The sequence below is a fragment of the Solanum lycopersicum genome, chromosome 9 (assembly GCF_036512215.1).
Source record: "Solanum lycopersicum chromosome 9, SLM_r2.1".
Classification (NCBI taxonomy): domain Eukaryota; kingdom Viridiplantae; phylum Streptophyta; class Magnoliopsida; order Solanales; family Solanaceae; genus Solanum; species Solanum lycopersicum.
Window position 1 is genome coordinate 15,127,850 of NC_090808.1, and position 16,372 is coordinate 15,144,221.

General features: G+C 35.1%; 1 protein-coding gene across 5 annotated transcripts in view; it reads left to right on the forward strand.

Moving 5' to 3' along the window:
* The window catches only part of LOC101244609 (uncharacterized), a 62,086-nt gene extending 52,823 nt beyond the window's left edge, over positions 1-9,263 (forward strand). For 2 of the 5 annotated variants that reach the window (XM_019215658.3, XM_019215660.3), the window contains exons 32-44: positions 1,202-1,330; positions 1,408-1,493; positions 1,590-1,705; positions 1,800-1,912; positions 2,053-2,179; positions 3,027-3,148; positions 5,507-5,681; positions 5,768-5,981; positions 6,662-6,971; positions 8,177-8,316; positions 8,388-8,506; positions 8,594-8,795; positions 8,973-9,263. In XM_019215658.3, coding sequence (XP_019071203.1) covers positions 1,202-1,330; positions 1,408-1,493; positions 1,590-1,705; positions 1,800-1,912; positions 2,053-2,179; positions 3,027-3,148; positions 5,507-5,681; positions 5,768-5,981; positions 6,662-6,971; positions 8,177-8,316; positions 8,388-8,506; positions 8,594-8,795; positions 8,973-9,051 — 1,932 coding nt within the window. In that variant the 3' untranslated portion in view covers positions 9,052-9,263. The remainder of the gene's footprint in view (positions 1-1,201; positions 1,331-1,407; positions 1,494-1,589; positions 1,706-1,799; positions 1,913-2,052; positions 2,180-3,026; positions 3,149-5,506; positions 5,682-5,767; positions 5,982-6,661; positions 6,972-8,176; positions 8,317-8,387; positions 8,507-8,593; positions 8,796-8,972) is intronic. The other 3 variants (XM_019215659.3, XM_010327444.4, XM_010327445.4) reach the window with 3 other exon arrangements.
* Positions 9,264-16,372: the final 7,109 nt, after the last annotated feature.

Genomic DNA, 16,372 nt, shown 5'->3' on the forward strand with positions numbered 1-16,372 from the left:
ACTAATACCATTGTTTTTGTATCAATAAGTTGGTGAATAAAATCGTTCCATCATGAGAGAATGTAATTCCCTCTGGTATTGGAGGGGAATAGTTTTCTTAAGGAGACATTATGCATTCAGTGGACTCGATTTTTTCCTTTCTATTTCATTCTATTTTTACATATCCTGATATGTTTTTTATACTCATTAATTAATCTAATGGGAAGCTTTTGGACCTAGCGAAAAGGTCTCTAAGCCTTCACGCAAGCAAGCGCGAGAGAAGCGGAGCACGAAGCTACCGCTTCCCCCGACGGACTAAAATACAACAGTCACGACCTACTTTGATTCAAAAGAAACGCGAAGGGTTTGGCATGTGATAGTAATTGTTGTTTGAGTACATGTTTTAAACTCTGTTGTTTTAGTTTTTTCAAAGTTATTGTCTTCGGTTGTATTGAACATATACACATATAGTAAGTATTTTCATTGCGCATAAAATAATTATTGTACTGAGTTTCAAGAATTCCTGTTTTGATATTCTATATTAAATTCTATAATTTAGATGTACTATATATAAGATTATCTAGTTTTACATAGGTATGAAATTTTTCACTTATTAATTGAAGAAATTCATTATGCAAGTTTAAAAGTTATAATTTCTCTCACGTTCAAGCGTTATTTCTTTTTTGAATATGTTAACAAATTTTTGAATTTTCTCCTCAAACATAAATCACAATTGTATAATCTATGCAACTTAAATGTTTCTTTTTATTTCGAAATGCCTTTGAATGTATATTCTTATTTTCTTCTTTATTTTCCTTTTAGTGTTGATTAAAGAATCAATGATTTATTATTTCGTTAATAATTCATTCATTTGAGGTTTTTGGGTTATGTGATAATAACAAAATAATCAAATTCATGTTGGAATATTGCTAATAGTTTTTTAAGAACCTTTCTTTAATGAATGGATATAAATAAAAAATTATTTGCAAGTTCAATGCAATTATTATTTATGACCGTGCGAAGCGCGGGCAAATTACCTGGTATCATTATAATATATAGCTGTTAACTTCTTAAGTAGATGTGAGCTGAAGCTACTCCTAACCATGATGAAAGCTGTGTGGTCTTTTGATTTATTTACTTATTTATTTATTTTTTATTTTTATTTTTTTTGTGTGTAAATAGAGGACATAATTATGTGTATGACCTTATCTATCTTTTTAAGGTTAGGAACTCTGCTGTTCGGACACTATTTCAAATTCTTGGAAGCCATGGGCAAAAGCTATCAAAGAGTATGTGGGAGGATTGTCTATGGAATTATATTTTCCCTACACTAGATCGCTCTTCTCACATGGTAGGTTGAAATGTCTCCAATTTATTTTTGGGACTTTACTGTAGCTTATCTTAACCAATCAGACATATTTTGCTTAGGCTGCAACATCTTCAAAGACAGAATGGCAAGGAAAAGAACTAGGGACACGTGGAGGGAAAGCAGTTCATATGCTTATACATCATAGGTCTGCCAAATTTGGAATGACCATTCACCATCAATGTATTTTTCTATTTATATTTATTTTGAATCTCTCTATTGAGTGAATTCATTGGTTCTGCAGTCGTAACACAGCTCAGAAACAATGGGATGAGACACTTGTGCTTGTACTTGGGGGCATAGCTCGAATTCTACGCTCTTTTTTCCCTTTTTTGAGGAGCTTAGACAATTTCCAGTCTGGTAATATTCAAAATCCTTTGGATTTATTATTCATGTTGTCTTTACCTGGCGAGGACATTTTCAGTGATCATAGAAGAATTCCGTGTTTATGCAGGATGGGAAACTTTGCTTCTCTTTGTAAGAAACAGCATATTTAATGGTAGTAAAGAAGTTGCTCTTGCAGCTGTGAATTGCTTACAGTCTACCATAGTTTCTCATTCCCCAAAGGTAGTCATGTGCACTGTATTTATGCAAATAACATTTCTTCACTCAAATAAAATGAAGGCTACGGAAGTCATCAGTTTGATGAATATTACTAAATACTTATTGGTTTTAACTTCTTTTTATTGAATAAATCCCATATGAAGCAGGGAAATTTGCCTATGCCTTATCTTACTTCGGTGCTTGATGTCTATGAGCTTGTGCTGCACAAGTCACCAAACTACAACGGGAATATGGCATACAAGTTGAAGCAGGAGATCTTACACGGTCTTGGTAAGTCATTTATGTATTATAATTGGCATTACTCAATAAAGCGCCATTTTGGAGTATTAAGTTCAGATTAGAATTTTATCTGGTCCTTCCATGAAATCTTAATAGAAATTTATCTGGAATAGTTGAATCCAGTTTGCATTTAGTGTTGTGTCTGATCAAATTAGGATTTTATATGATCTCAATTTGGCAAATTTATTACTCTACACTAATTTTTCAAATACTTGGATGTCAATAGTCGTAAATAGCTATAGTTCTATTTTCTTTTGCAAATGTGGGTATTATATGCATATGTATAATAAATCACTAAAATATCAGAACGGACTTTATAGGACCACTCGAGTTTGACTTGGAGTAGACTTGATCTGGATTGGGCTTTTTTATGCTCTAAAATGAACCAAATTGGAATTTCAACTATCCTCAAAACTAGGATTTGGATCAAGATGACACTAAATTCAGATTAGGTTTGTTCTCAGTCACTGCAATGAATTGAGTACTATGAGTTTTAAGATCAAACGAAGTTAGCTGCTGAGGATGAGCACCTTACCTCGCTTAAGCTAAAGAGACCAAAAACAGCAGACAAATAATTTTTGTCGCATGTCCTAATTTTAGTAATTCCATCACAGAGCAATTCCTTTGACTTTGTATCTGTTGGTCCGGAAACCTGGCATACTTATTGTTTGAGTTCATGAGGTTAAAACTTTTATATACTTATTTATATTCATGCAATCTTTGTAGTGGCCGACTGTTGGTATCAGTCTGATCAAGTAGATAGGAGCATCCATATCACAAAACTGTGACACTTTTATAGTCTATCTGTAGTTTTCAATGAGTACCTTTTTATTGGCAGGTGAATTGTATGTTCAAGCACAGGGGATGTTTGATAATGACACGTACCTAAAGCTGCTGTCGGTTGTAGATTCAGGGATTAAACAAGCTGAGGTCGACAATAGTAACTTTGAAGCTGAATATGTGAGTGCTTGCATTTCATGGCGATATAATTGTCATGCCCCAAAATCCCTGGGCATTATGATCAGAACCCGACAACCCCCTCATTGACAAGATAAACAGTAACAGAAACACCCAAAACTGAATATAAGTCCAACATAAAGACAATAACATAGCTAATCCAATAACAATATTTAAATACAACACTGAATATGAAAATACGTCCAGACCCACCCCAACTTATGAAGATCTTAGCTTTTATAAGTACATCACAATGTCTGAAATGGAAATAGACAAAATATTGAAGAAAGCTCCAAGAAACTGCAGAACTATGTGGTTGGTTCATCGCTGAAATCAGCTGCTCCTACGATCAATCAACTTCCGATTCTCACTAGTGCTTTAAATTGTATCTGCAATAAATACAGGGAAATAAATGGAGGAGTGAGTACGAGGAGTTCTCAATAAGTATCGTTAGCTCCCAACAAGTTAGTGGCAAGAATTGTGATACGAAAGTAATCTTTTATCAATAACCTGTACATCAAACATAATAAATCATATGACAATAGGTATATAGTCCAGCATATATAATAAGAAGGATATGGCAATATTCATCATAAAGATCACAACTTTTTACAATAGTCGACATGCTCAATAACCTGCATGCTCACTCTCCTGGGTCCACCTAGACTAGCGACTCATGAGGAACGCGATCCATTTCAACATGTCCAAAACTGAAATAACTCAGTGTTGTCAAAGAATCATTTAAGCCTCACTTAAGCCCTGAAGCTGAAAAAAGCTTAGGTAGGGCACATGACCTTACTCCAGTGTAGGTAAGACACTAAGGAATGTGCCTCATTGCCCATGAGTCCTATCTTTAATCTAGCAGTACTAAACAACAACTATAATCGACAATTAAGTATATTAGTTAAGGAAACAATCATGAATGAATTGTTACTATTTTCTTGAATTACATATATATGTTTTTTTCTGTTAATTGTGCCTTTTTAAACTAAAATTTACACGTAAATTTTCTTTGCACTTGAACCCCAATAGACCTGGACCTGGATTGGTTTTTGCCTTTGACAACTCTCGAATCCACAAACTGGTAGGTGATAACCCCAACATGAATCCAGATGCTCGTTAAAACAGTTCGACATATCCCATGACAAAGAAGTATGTTAATTAAGGAAAATATCATGAATGAATTTGTTATTATTTTCTTGAATTACATATATATGTTTTTTCTTTCAAATGTGCCTTTTTAAACTAAAGTTCACACATAAATTTTCTTTGCACTTGAACCCCAATAGACCTGGGCCTGGAGCGGTTTTTGCCTTTTACAACTCTCGAATCCACAAACTGTTAGCTGATAACCCTAACATGAATTCAGATGCTCGTTAACACAGTTTTTTTTAAAGAAATCCAGTTTAAGAAGAATTCTCAGCTCCGTCTTCCAAGGGATTTATTTTTGTGGTAAGAATTTTCGGAAAAATAAAAAATGAAGCATAATGGAATTTTAAATAAATTATTTATTTGGAGGGTCCATGTTTATATGTCATAACAATAATTTATTTTGTTTAGTCGAATTTATTTTAATGATAAATGTAGTTGATGAATTTTAAAGAATAAAGCCTTAAGTTGAGTGATTTTGTAAGATAGAAGTCCTAAGTTGAGTGATTTTATTGATATAAAACAAAGTTTAATAACTTTGTTAGATAAATTCTTGGTCTATTAAGAAATTAACTCAGAAAAGGGAGGACACTTCATACAATATGAGTTCAACAAGAACGCTATAGACTAGAGGTTCCCTTGTTATTAATTGTATGAAGGGCCATCCATACTTGATTATTGGAAGCAGCACAGTCAGAAAGAACTGCACCTTCGTTGTAGTAAACTCATTTGGCTATTCTATGCACCCATAATCATGGTTTTTATATTATGGAGTTCCACTCCTCACCGAGGTTCAAAATCATTTGTCTGGCAGCTATCCAAGTTTTAGCTAATCATCAAGTTTGCCACAAGATCCAGATATCTAAAACTATGTTGTGTTTTATTTAAATTTGGATCCAATTATGTTCTACATCATTTCTAGAACATTCAGTCAATCAATCAATTATTTCTCAAGCTCCCAATACCAAACTAGTTGGATCAGTTACATGAATTCCCTATAACCATTCTGTTGTATTAGTGTCCATTTCATTGTAATACTAAATAACTTGTCCTAAGCAAGACAAGTTAGGGTTCTCTAACTCTGACATCTTTCTAGAAAATTGAAGACGGAAAAATGTTGAAGTGTTCAGCAGGATAATGCAACAAACCTTGCCGTTTATCTGTTTACTCGTTATTTGAAATTTTTCTGCGATGACATATTTCTGTCTCTAGGGTCATGTTTCACCTGTGCAACGTACTGCACTGGAAATACTTCCGCAATTGCATCCTGCAGAGCACCTTTCTGCCATGTGGTCACCGCTGCTTACCAAATTATTGTTGTATCTTCCCAGCTCTGTTTCCTGTATGAGAAGCATTGAAGACGAGAGCGACCACAAGACCAGTGAGAGTATTTACTTGTTTGGAATCAAGACATTTCTTTGAGCTGTTTTATATTCTCAAATGAAATTTATTTTGTTTGATATTGTGTCCCAGGAACCAAAGATAATGCTAAGATCAGTAATGGAATTGCTTCAGCATCCCAAGGGGAAGAAGAAGCTTCACCTAGGAATCCTGAGTTAACAACAGTGATTGTCTCAAATCATCTTTTCGTGGAAAAACTTGTCCCTGTTTTAGTGGATCTCTTCTTGCAGGCTCCACCTGCAGAGAAGTACAAAATTTTACCTGATATTATACAATCTTTGGGAAGGTGAGAGTTGATCATGTATGAAAGATCCTCCAGTTTCCGCTCCTGCCTATCACCAAAATTTGATCATGAATGACGGATCCTCTTGTATCTTTTCCCACCATCATTGAAAGCTGCTGATTAAAAATAGTTCTTGGAAGTATATTTTTTTGACAGGGGGAACTATCTTTAAGAGTTGGCTGGGAGATGCAAGATATTGCAACCTTATTATGCAGTTGAAAAAATATTAGCTTCTAATCCAATCTTGTTATGATGTTGGGAGAGAAAGGGAGCTTATAATACCATTCTCATGTTCTCTTCAGTTAATTACTTCAAAAGTAGATCATTTCTTATCTTTATCATAATCTAATGACAGTTTTCCTTTGTACTTCTTATTTTTTTCCTTTCTCAAAAATAGTACTAAGGAAGACTGCATTCGATTATGATGAAGATAAGAAATGATCTACTTTTGACGTAATCCTTTCTCGTCTCTTGCAGAATTTGTTGTAGGCTTCTATTGTTTTTGTTTTTTTTTTGTTTTATTTGGTCTCACATGTCAATGATACATAAGTAATTCTTTATGGATCACAATTCGAAGTGCTTACTTATACTCCTTTTATTGATTTTGTTTACCTTTCAAGGAAATTAATATTCTTAATGAATTCGGAGCTTCTTATAAACCAAGTTCTGCATTTCTTTCGTAGATGTATGATAACAAGAAGAGACAATCCTGATGGCTCACTTTGGAGACTAGCTGTTGAAGGTTTCAGTTGCATTCTGCTTGATGATATTAGAAAACTGACTGGGAATGCAGTGCCTGAGTTGACTATTACCAGACCTGCAAGAATGCGTATCTGGAAAGAAGTTGCTGACATTTTTGAGATATTTCTAATAGGCTACTGTGGTCGTGCACTTTCAGTGATGGTGGACAGTGCTGATGAATGTCTCGAGATGAATCTCCTGGATATTCTAGGAGACAAGATTCTCAAATCACAGATTGATGCGCCTCTTGAAGTAACTGTCTAATCCAAATCTTTGTAGATATTGACACTCTAGTTCTTTCACTTTACAGCTGCACATATTTTGTAACTTTTCACAAACCTTTCATCAAGATTTGGTAGGGGAAGATACTAGACTTAGTTGACTTTATAGGAAAAATTAAGAATGCCCTTTTGGGTGTGCCCACCACTCTCTGGGATTTAACTTTCCAATTTATTATTTTTTGGATGATGAATTTTTGGTGTGAATACAAAGTTGCCCTTTTCTCGGAAAAAGAACTTCATTTTGGGCCAATTTGTATCTTCCCATGTTGATGAACCAAGTCCATTTTTGGAACTTCTGTATGCAAGAAGTGTTTGTTTTTTTTCGATGTTCCAAAGGTATCTTTCATATCCACTCTTTTTTGAAAACGAATTAAATGCTATGTGTTAGAGTGGGTAAAATTCCCACATTGGTTGAGGAATGAACTGGTGATCTCTTTATATGGTATTGGGCAATCCTCCCCTGATAAGCTAACTTTTGGGGTTGAGTTAGGCCCAGGTGCCATATCTTTACATGGTACCAATGTAATACCGTTTGAGCTCCCGATCCATGCTCCAGTTTGGCTTGGGTGTGAAGGTGGGTGTTAGAGTGAGTAAAAGTCTCATATTTGTTAGGGAATGGACTGGTACCCTCCTTATATAGACTTGGACAATCCCTTCTCATGAGCTAGCTTTTGGGGTTGAGTTAGGCCTGGATGTCATATCTTTACTCTACCTATCATGGGTTTTTCTCAATCTATTGTCTGCCCAGTAGATATTAACCAATAAAGTTCCTCCAAGTGTCCCCTATTCCTCTTTAATTTTTAAAATATCAAGTCAACGTACCACCAACTTTAGGGCCCTTGTTTGTGTAAGCAATTTAACAAATAATAGTTGCCTTTGCAATACTGAGTTCTCGAAAATAGGCTACGGGAAAAGAGCATATGCATTTCAGGTGACAGTAAGATTTGAGATAATAGGAATTATTTATGGCCTTCTGCATAAATATGGAAATCAGCTATGAATTAATTACCCAGATTGGTCGCTTGAGAAGTTCAGAAAATAAAATATGATGTTTATCCATTTTTATAGCTCAGACTATTTGCTTACTAGCCACTTGAAGTTGTATGTATGTCTGTTATTTTGGTTATGCATTCAAGAAATAAACTTTGAGATCAAGTATAACCATGTTAATTGTAGATTGTGGATCGTCTAATCAGCACTCTGGATCGGTGTGCATCACGAACATGTTCCTTGCCCCTTGAGACTGTCGAACTGATGCCTTCACATTGTAGCAGGTTCTCCTTGACCTGTTTGCAAAAGCTGTTTCTTCTGTGCAGGTATATATTATACTCCGTGATCTTTCGTTTTTTCTTTTGTTTGCGGTGATTGTCATTTCACTTGGTTTCAGTCGAGGAACCGGTGAATGGAATTCAACTAGATGTGAAGTAAGCAACATATCATTAAAGATATTAATAAACAGATGTGAATTTATTCTGGAAAGGTACTTGATGGATGAGAGCAAATTAGGTGGGTGATTAATTCTGTTGAAAGTGATTTCAAATGCTTCTCTTTTTGTTATTCTTGTTTCCTTCTGAAATCATGCAATTATGTCAGGAGAAAATCCATTGCCAGCAGCACGTGTGGAAGAAGTTATCTTTACCCTCCAAGAGCTTGCCCTTCTTGTGGTTCATTCAGACACTGTTTCTGAACTTCCTTTACATCCTTACTTAAAAGAATGCCTCAGAAAAGAGAATCAAGAAAGGCGTTCACATTTACTTGTTCTTTTCCCATCCTTGTGTGAACTTGTTATATCAAGGTAAGCACGCAGGTGAAACGATAAAAGAGAATGTGGTTTAACTTAAGATTCTTCTGTCTAGGCATCTTTTGGTTAAAGAAGCTATTTTGTGGTTATTTCATACCAAACTTTCTGTTGTTTTTTCTCTCTTTAAATTAAGATGTAGATATCTAATATGTGGTAATTTATTATTTGCAGGGAAGCTAGAGTTAGAGAGTTGGTGAAACAATTGCTAAGATACGTCACAACTGAGTTAGGATTACGAAAGTCTAGTTGAACAGTGGGCTCCTAATATTTGTCTATTTTTGTCTTCCTCCAATTTTCGGTATTTTATAATAGATATCTGTGTATTATGCTAAAATAATATATTGTATGCATCTTTTCCTTTACTTGATGAGGTGGTATCTTTATCCTACCAGCCTTTGGCAAACCTGATAATATTATCCGACTCAGTTACTTTTCTTCCATTGATTAAAATATTTTACGCAATCTCATCTCTTTCAACTTGATTTTTTAAACGTCTTGTTCTGTTTTACCCTAATAGTTATGCTCAAATGGGATTGTAGGGTGAGTTTGGTATGAAGGGAAGTGTTCTACTCTAATATTATGTTCAAAGAAAGTTCCATGGTACAAGTTAAATTGACCACTCATTATAGAATCATCCCTATTTCTATGGACAACTATGAAGTCCAAAAATCTAGGGTCACACCTATCATAATCCCTCAGTTTCTTTACATGTAACTCAATCTCGTTAGACAAATGTGCAACTAAATCCAATGGTAGTGTAACTAAATTCAAATCCAAGTTTTTCACAAGATAGGCAAAAAAAGTAAACAACCGTTTCTGGACTTACTGTTACGTGTAAAAAGCTTACAATGAAAGGAATGATGTCTAATATAAGACATCACTGTCCAAAAACTAGATAGACAAATCCAAGAGGCCTCCAGATGCAAGGAGCACAACACAAATTTAATCAATGCTAACTACAAATGTGGAGGACTGCGCTACAAATTGGTATACAAAATCACTAGTACTTAGTAGACATCATAGACAGCCGAGCTTAAATAGTAACTATAATGCTTAATGAATGGTCAATATCCATCTTCCTTTACTGTCGGCGATAACCTGATCGAAGGCCAATATTGGAGAAGTAACCTTTCTCCTAGAAGTTGATCGATCAGGCCAATATTGGAGAAGTAACCTTTCTCCTAGAAGTTGATCAAACAATCATCTATCTCTGGGAGAGGATATTTTTTCTTAAATGTAACCTTGTTCAATTGTCGGTAGTCAATACATATACAAAGTGAACCATCTTCTTTGGACAAACAAAACTAGAGCACCCCATAGAAAATACTCGGACGGATGAAACCCTTATCTAACAAATCTTTCAATTTCTCCTTTAATTCCTCATGTCCTGCAAGGGTCATTCAGTAAGGAGGAACAAAGATAGGTAGCGTATCTCAGAGAAAGTTAATATCGAAGTCTATTTCTCTTTCGGGAGGAACACCGAGTAAGTCATTTAGGTACAATGTCGGGAACTCGTTAACAATGGGGACGGCTCTAGAGTAGGGGTTTCAGGATCCATATTCCCAACCCACACTATGGAATATACAACCCTTAGAAATAATTTTTCTAGCTTTTACACATGAATAAAACCGACTCTTAGGCATATAATTTGTCCCTTCCCATTCTAGGATGGGTTTACTTGGAAACTTAAACCTTGACTACACGGGGTCAACAATCGCTAGAAGTATCACGTGAATGCAGCCAATTCATACCACAAATAACATCAATATCTAGCATATCAAGCTATATAAGAACAACATGAGTGACTTTATGGGACAAGGAGGTGAGACACTTTCTATAGACCCTCTTAGCCACAATAGGATCACCAACGGGAGTAGAGATTAAAAAATGTTCTAACAATGCAAACAAATGGATATCAAACGTCATAGCAACATATGGCGTCACCTAAGACAATGTATCACGGAGTCAAGTAAAGCACAAACATCGAGTCGGAATACTTTTAATATACCGGTAACCACATTGGGAGAACCCTCTTGCTCACGAGTCTAGAGTGCGTAAAATTAGTTTACTTCTGATCATTACTAGAACCTGATGAAGGGTAAGGTGGACACCATCGAAGATTAATTCTTTATTTTTTAGAAACTTAAGGACAATCCCTTATCTTGTGATCTGTCTTGCCATAACCAAAACAGGCATTAGAACCAGCTAGACATTTATCTTCATACTTTCTTCCACACTTGGAGCAAGTAGACAATGAAGGTCCACCACCATTCCCCCTTGAGGATTACGGTTAGACACCATATCTTTGTTGAACTTAAGAGAAGTATTGGAGGATCCTTGACCAGAAAAACTTTGGCAGAATTTAGAACGACCATGTCTCTCAGACATCAAATATGAAAAGTCACCATCATCGGTCTTGGCCCTCTTTTCCTTCCTAGACTTTTCGTTAAATTTCTCCTCTTCAATTAGTTGATCATGAACTATGAGGCAAAAAATGTCAATATCATTGATATGTATATCGGTAAAACATTCCTTAACCACTATTCTGGATACACTCGAAACGAATTTACTCATTCTTGCCCTAGGATCGACATCATAATATAAGTATAATGAGAAAATTGTGTAAACTTCAAATTATATTCCTTCACACTCATATTTCCTTGACAAAGGTTCATAAATTCAAGAACCTTTGCCTCCCTCATTTCAATGGGAAAGAACCTATCAAAGAAAGCAACCTTAAACCTTTTCCTATCAGGAGGACCCACATCTTCCGCCCTCTATTATTTCCATTGATTGAACCATATTTGAGCAACATCCTTAAGTTGATAAGCAACCAATTCTCCCTTTTCCACCGGTGTAAACCCATTATTATCAACACTTTATACGTCTCATATATGAACTCTTGAAGATTTTCCTCAATCTTAGAACCATGAAACTACGGAGGATCCACTCTAGTAAAGTCTCTCACTCTAGTTGCCGCCGTTCCCATATTTGGGTTCACGGGGACCAGAAACTCCCTATTGTATTGAACCTTCATGGTTTGAGATAACAATTGAAAAGTAACTGTAAACTCTGCATTAGTCACTTATTAGCTAAAGGTTCGACCAAAAGTTGAGGAGCTTGAGGAGGAGCCTCTCATTTCACATTCTCTCCCTCATTCCTTCTAGCATATGCCCTTTGAGTGGCCATCTCTAATATAACATCAAATAATGATTAGGAGAGACATTATAGAGTTAAACTATATCTCACGACTTTAGAGTAATAAAATAAGGGAGCTTCTTAAACATCTTATACCATCTCATTCATAAGTGTGACACATTTCACACATATGAACAATAATCTATTCGACATGGCTTATGAGACTTTCTAGAACCTTTCTACACCTCGTCCTATGAATACCAAGTTTTTCATGACCTAAAGCATGCCCTAGGTGTGACATGACGTATAAGACACCATGATGCCCAAAACAAGCCACTTAGCATACATCATTCATGGCAATAGAAAATTTTGAGAGTTCCAACGACAATTTCTAAATATAAGAACTTATAAAATGTTGTGGAAGTTTAGCACAATCTTAACGCCACCTAATACATCAAGAGTGATCGGGATGTAATGAATACATCATATACAATACTTAAAAGTAAAGACAATATGAAATAAAGGCTCGGTCCTGGAAACATGAAGACTAACAAATCTTTAATATCTTCTAAATGTTCCCTAGCCACAGACATGTGAATCTGGAACCTCGGATACTAAATTTGGAATAATGACCTATTTGTGACTTGCAATGACCAAGCTAAATCATGAGAAATTAGGTTTAGAAAAAATAAATAAAAAATCATGGTCAATGCAAGCTAACATCTCTGAAACATGTGTGAGATACTTCTATAAGTAACATTTGTTTATTCTTGTGGGAGAATGACCTTCAACTGACATTAAGACCATGTAAAGTCATACCACGAAATCCGGTGTCTACTCACACAAAAAATGGGCGTCCTACTTGCCAAGGTAAGACCATAAACTTCTAACACATGTAGATCCACTAGCTTTTATTTATCTAGACAACCTATGGTGACACGTAGTTTATGGGACATGGGTAATCTCCATTTGTCCACTCGCTGCTAAACATTAATTCCATAGAATATTGATTAGTCTTAATTTTTCATGACATTCATGAGACATGGGTATTTATTGCTTATATTATCATTGGAGGTCATGTGTAATCACCACTTGCCTTATTATCCATTGAAGGGAACATTGACTACCTAATCAAAGATAAATTTCATTAGAATCGCTCCTTGAGTTTTTATTCCATTTAGGTGAGAAGGCATTTCAACTGTATGGATATTTTATGTGAGAAATCCTTTCACAACAACAACAACATAGTTGCTTCAATCTCAAAGCAAGACTTAAATCATTTTTATCAATGCCATAAGAACATGCATATCTTTGTAAACTCGTGTTTCATACTTTAAAAGCTTCATCATATGAACATTTATAGAAAATATGGATTTCAAATGGGCATATGGTAATTCAACTTATTAAGATAAAATTAATTCAATTCATGCATAAAAAGACACAAGTTAATCAGTAATACCATAATTGAAAAGAACCCATGATATTAATTAAAAACTTTAACTTCCATTGGAGATTCTACCATGTGAAAATAGAAGATCATAGGAACCCTATGGAAAAAAGAAATCCATAGGTTAATACTATCATACCTTAATTCTAAGAGCTTACAATCAGTGGTTAAATTGGAGACTTGACTTGAAACCTTAGTCTTCTTCAATCTTCTAGAGAGAAAAATATTTGGAAGTATAAACTTGTTCTTCTTTTGGGAAATCGAGAGAATGAATTGAATTCGAGGTAGTTTATCCGATCACTCATAGTAATTGGGTATGTTTGGTTCAATGTGTTCTAGAGAAAGGAGGAATAATTGTGTGTGTGTCTGGTTCAATGTAAGCCATGTATTTAGCATCAGAGACGATTAACCTGCCAATGAAAAAAAAATGAAAAAGGTAATTACCAAAGTGGTTATATGCTAGGGTAGTTTATCCGATTGCTAAGAGTAATTAGGTGTTATCGATTTAATGTGTGCCTGAGAAGGGAGGAATCATTGTGTTTCCAAAAGAAAGGAATGATCTTGTCCTAATGAGTCATGTCACTGGTTAGAGGGCCTTCATGGATTACTGCAAATTGAATGCATGGAATGAGAAAGATCACTTCCCAATGAAGTTCATGGACCAAATGTTAGATCATCTTATAGAAAAGGTTGGTATTGTTTTCCATATGGGTATTCAAAATAAAATTTGATCTTTATAGCTTCGAAAGACAAAGGGAATACTACTTTCACTTATCCTTACGGGCGTTTTCTTTCAAGAGGATTCCATTCAGGTTGTATAATGCACTGATGTCTTTTCAAACATTGGATGTTGTCTATATTCTCTAATATGGTGGAAGATACTATTGATATATTCATGGATGATTTTCCTATGGTTGGTGACTCATTTGGTTATTGCTTGACATGTTGGGTGATCTTATTGTGCTAAACTTGGAGAAGTTTCACTTCAGAAAGAGGGCAGAGTTCTCGACCATCGAATTTGTCAAAAAGGTATTGATGTTGATAGAGTAAAGGTCAGTGATATTCAAAATTTTCCACCACCCATATCTGTGAAAGGTCTAATAAGTTTTCTAGTACATGCAGGGTTTTATAGGAGATTTATCAAACATTTATTAAAAAGGGTCCACCCTTTGTGAAAGTTGATCATAAAGGAGATGAAATTTTTGTTTGATAATGCGTGTATGAAAGCATTTGAGGGGCTGAAAAGAAGTTGATTTTTGTACTGATCATTATTCCACAGAATTGGGGACAACCATTTGAAGTTCTGTGTGATGCAAGCGGGGTAGCACTTTGTGTAGTATGGGGGAAAGTCGAGAGAAGATTTTGGGTCTCAGACATTATGCGAGCAAAATCCTAAAAAAATATTTGCGCAAAAGAACTATACAGTCACTGAAGAGGAACTTCTTGATGTAGTCTCCGCATTTGAAATATTTTGATCTTATTTGCCCGACAGTCTAGTCATTGTAAACACTATTCATTCTACATTGAGGTATTTAATGTACAAGAAGGATGCAAAACTGAGAATAATTTGATGGGTTTTATTGTTGCAAGAATTGGATTTTGAGTTAAAAGATACAAAGGAAACTATTAACCAAGTGGATGATGACTTGTGCAAATTAGAGAGACAGGCAATGATGAAGTTAGCTAATGGAGTTGAAATCATGGATATATTTCCATACAAGCACGTTTGGTCTGCTTCTTTTGATCTTATCCTTTTTTTTTAAATTTCACTAATTACTTGGCGAGTGATGTGGTGTCTTCGAATTTGTCATTCCACCAAAGATGGAAATTTATATCTGATGTGAAATAGACTTTTTGGAAAGACAATTATTTGTTTCATATTTATGTTGATGGAATTATTCGTATTTGTATCCTTGAGGTAGATATGATGAATATATTGGAAGCTTGCCATTCATCTCCTTTTGGTGGCTATCATAGTGGTATCTGAAGTACTTATAAGATATTGTAGTTGTGTATTACTGCCTATTATCCACTAGGATGCTCATGAGTTTGCTAACTCTTGTGATCATTTCAAAGCGAAGGCGGTATTTCAAGAATGAAAGAACACCCAATGACTCTTATTCCGGTGATGTTTGGGTTATTGACTTTATGGGTCCGTTTGTGAGTTCGAATGGGATGATGTACATTCTTGTGGAAGTTTACTATGTATCTAAATGGGTGGAAGCTATCACGTTTTCAAATAATGAAGGAAATAGTGTCACCACATTCTTGAAAGGAATATCTTCTCTAGATTTGGTATACCAAGGGTGATTATCACCAATAGAGGTTCTCACTTTTGTAATAAGTATTTCAAGGAGTCTCTTGAGAAATATGATGTTCAACACAACGTAGAAACTCCTTACTATCAGTAGTCGAGTGGGTAAGTTGAAGTTTCAAATAGAGAAATTAAGCAAATCCTTGCTAAGACTATGAATGTGAACAAAACTGATTGGTCGAGAAAGCTTAATGATACTAAATGGGCCTATCACACTACATTCAAGACACTTATATGTATGTCTCCTTACCAACTAGTATTTCGGAAGTGCTGTCACTTACCTGTAGAGTTAGAGAATAAAACGATGTGCAGATTCAAGAAGATGAATCTAGATTGGGATGTCACATCAAGTAAAAGGTTGAATGAATTGAATGATTTATGAGTTATGCCTAAAAGCATATGAATGTTCAACACTGTATAAGGAAAAATGAAGTATTACCATGATCAAAAGATTGAAAAATGTGAATTTGCTCCGGGCTTTTATCGGTTACCATAAGGTTATCTATGATTCGTGGTATGAGCTATGACTTGTCTAGATCTTGAATCACCGTGACTTTTTCTTAGTAGATTTAGCTATTATGTACATGTGACGGACTTCTGCTTTTTTTCCCTAGGTTTTAACTTAAATTTGTGCATGCGTGTACCTTTTTTGGGCTTATAGGGATAAATTAT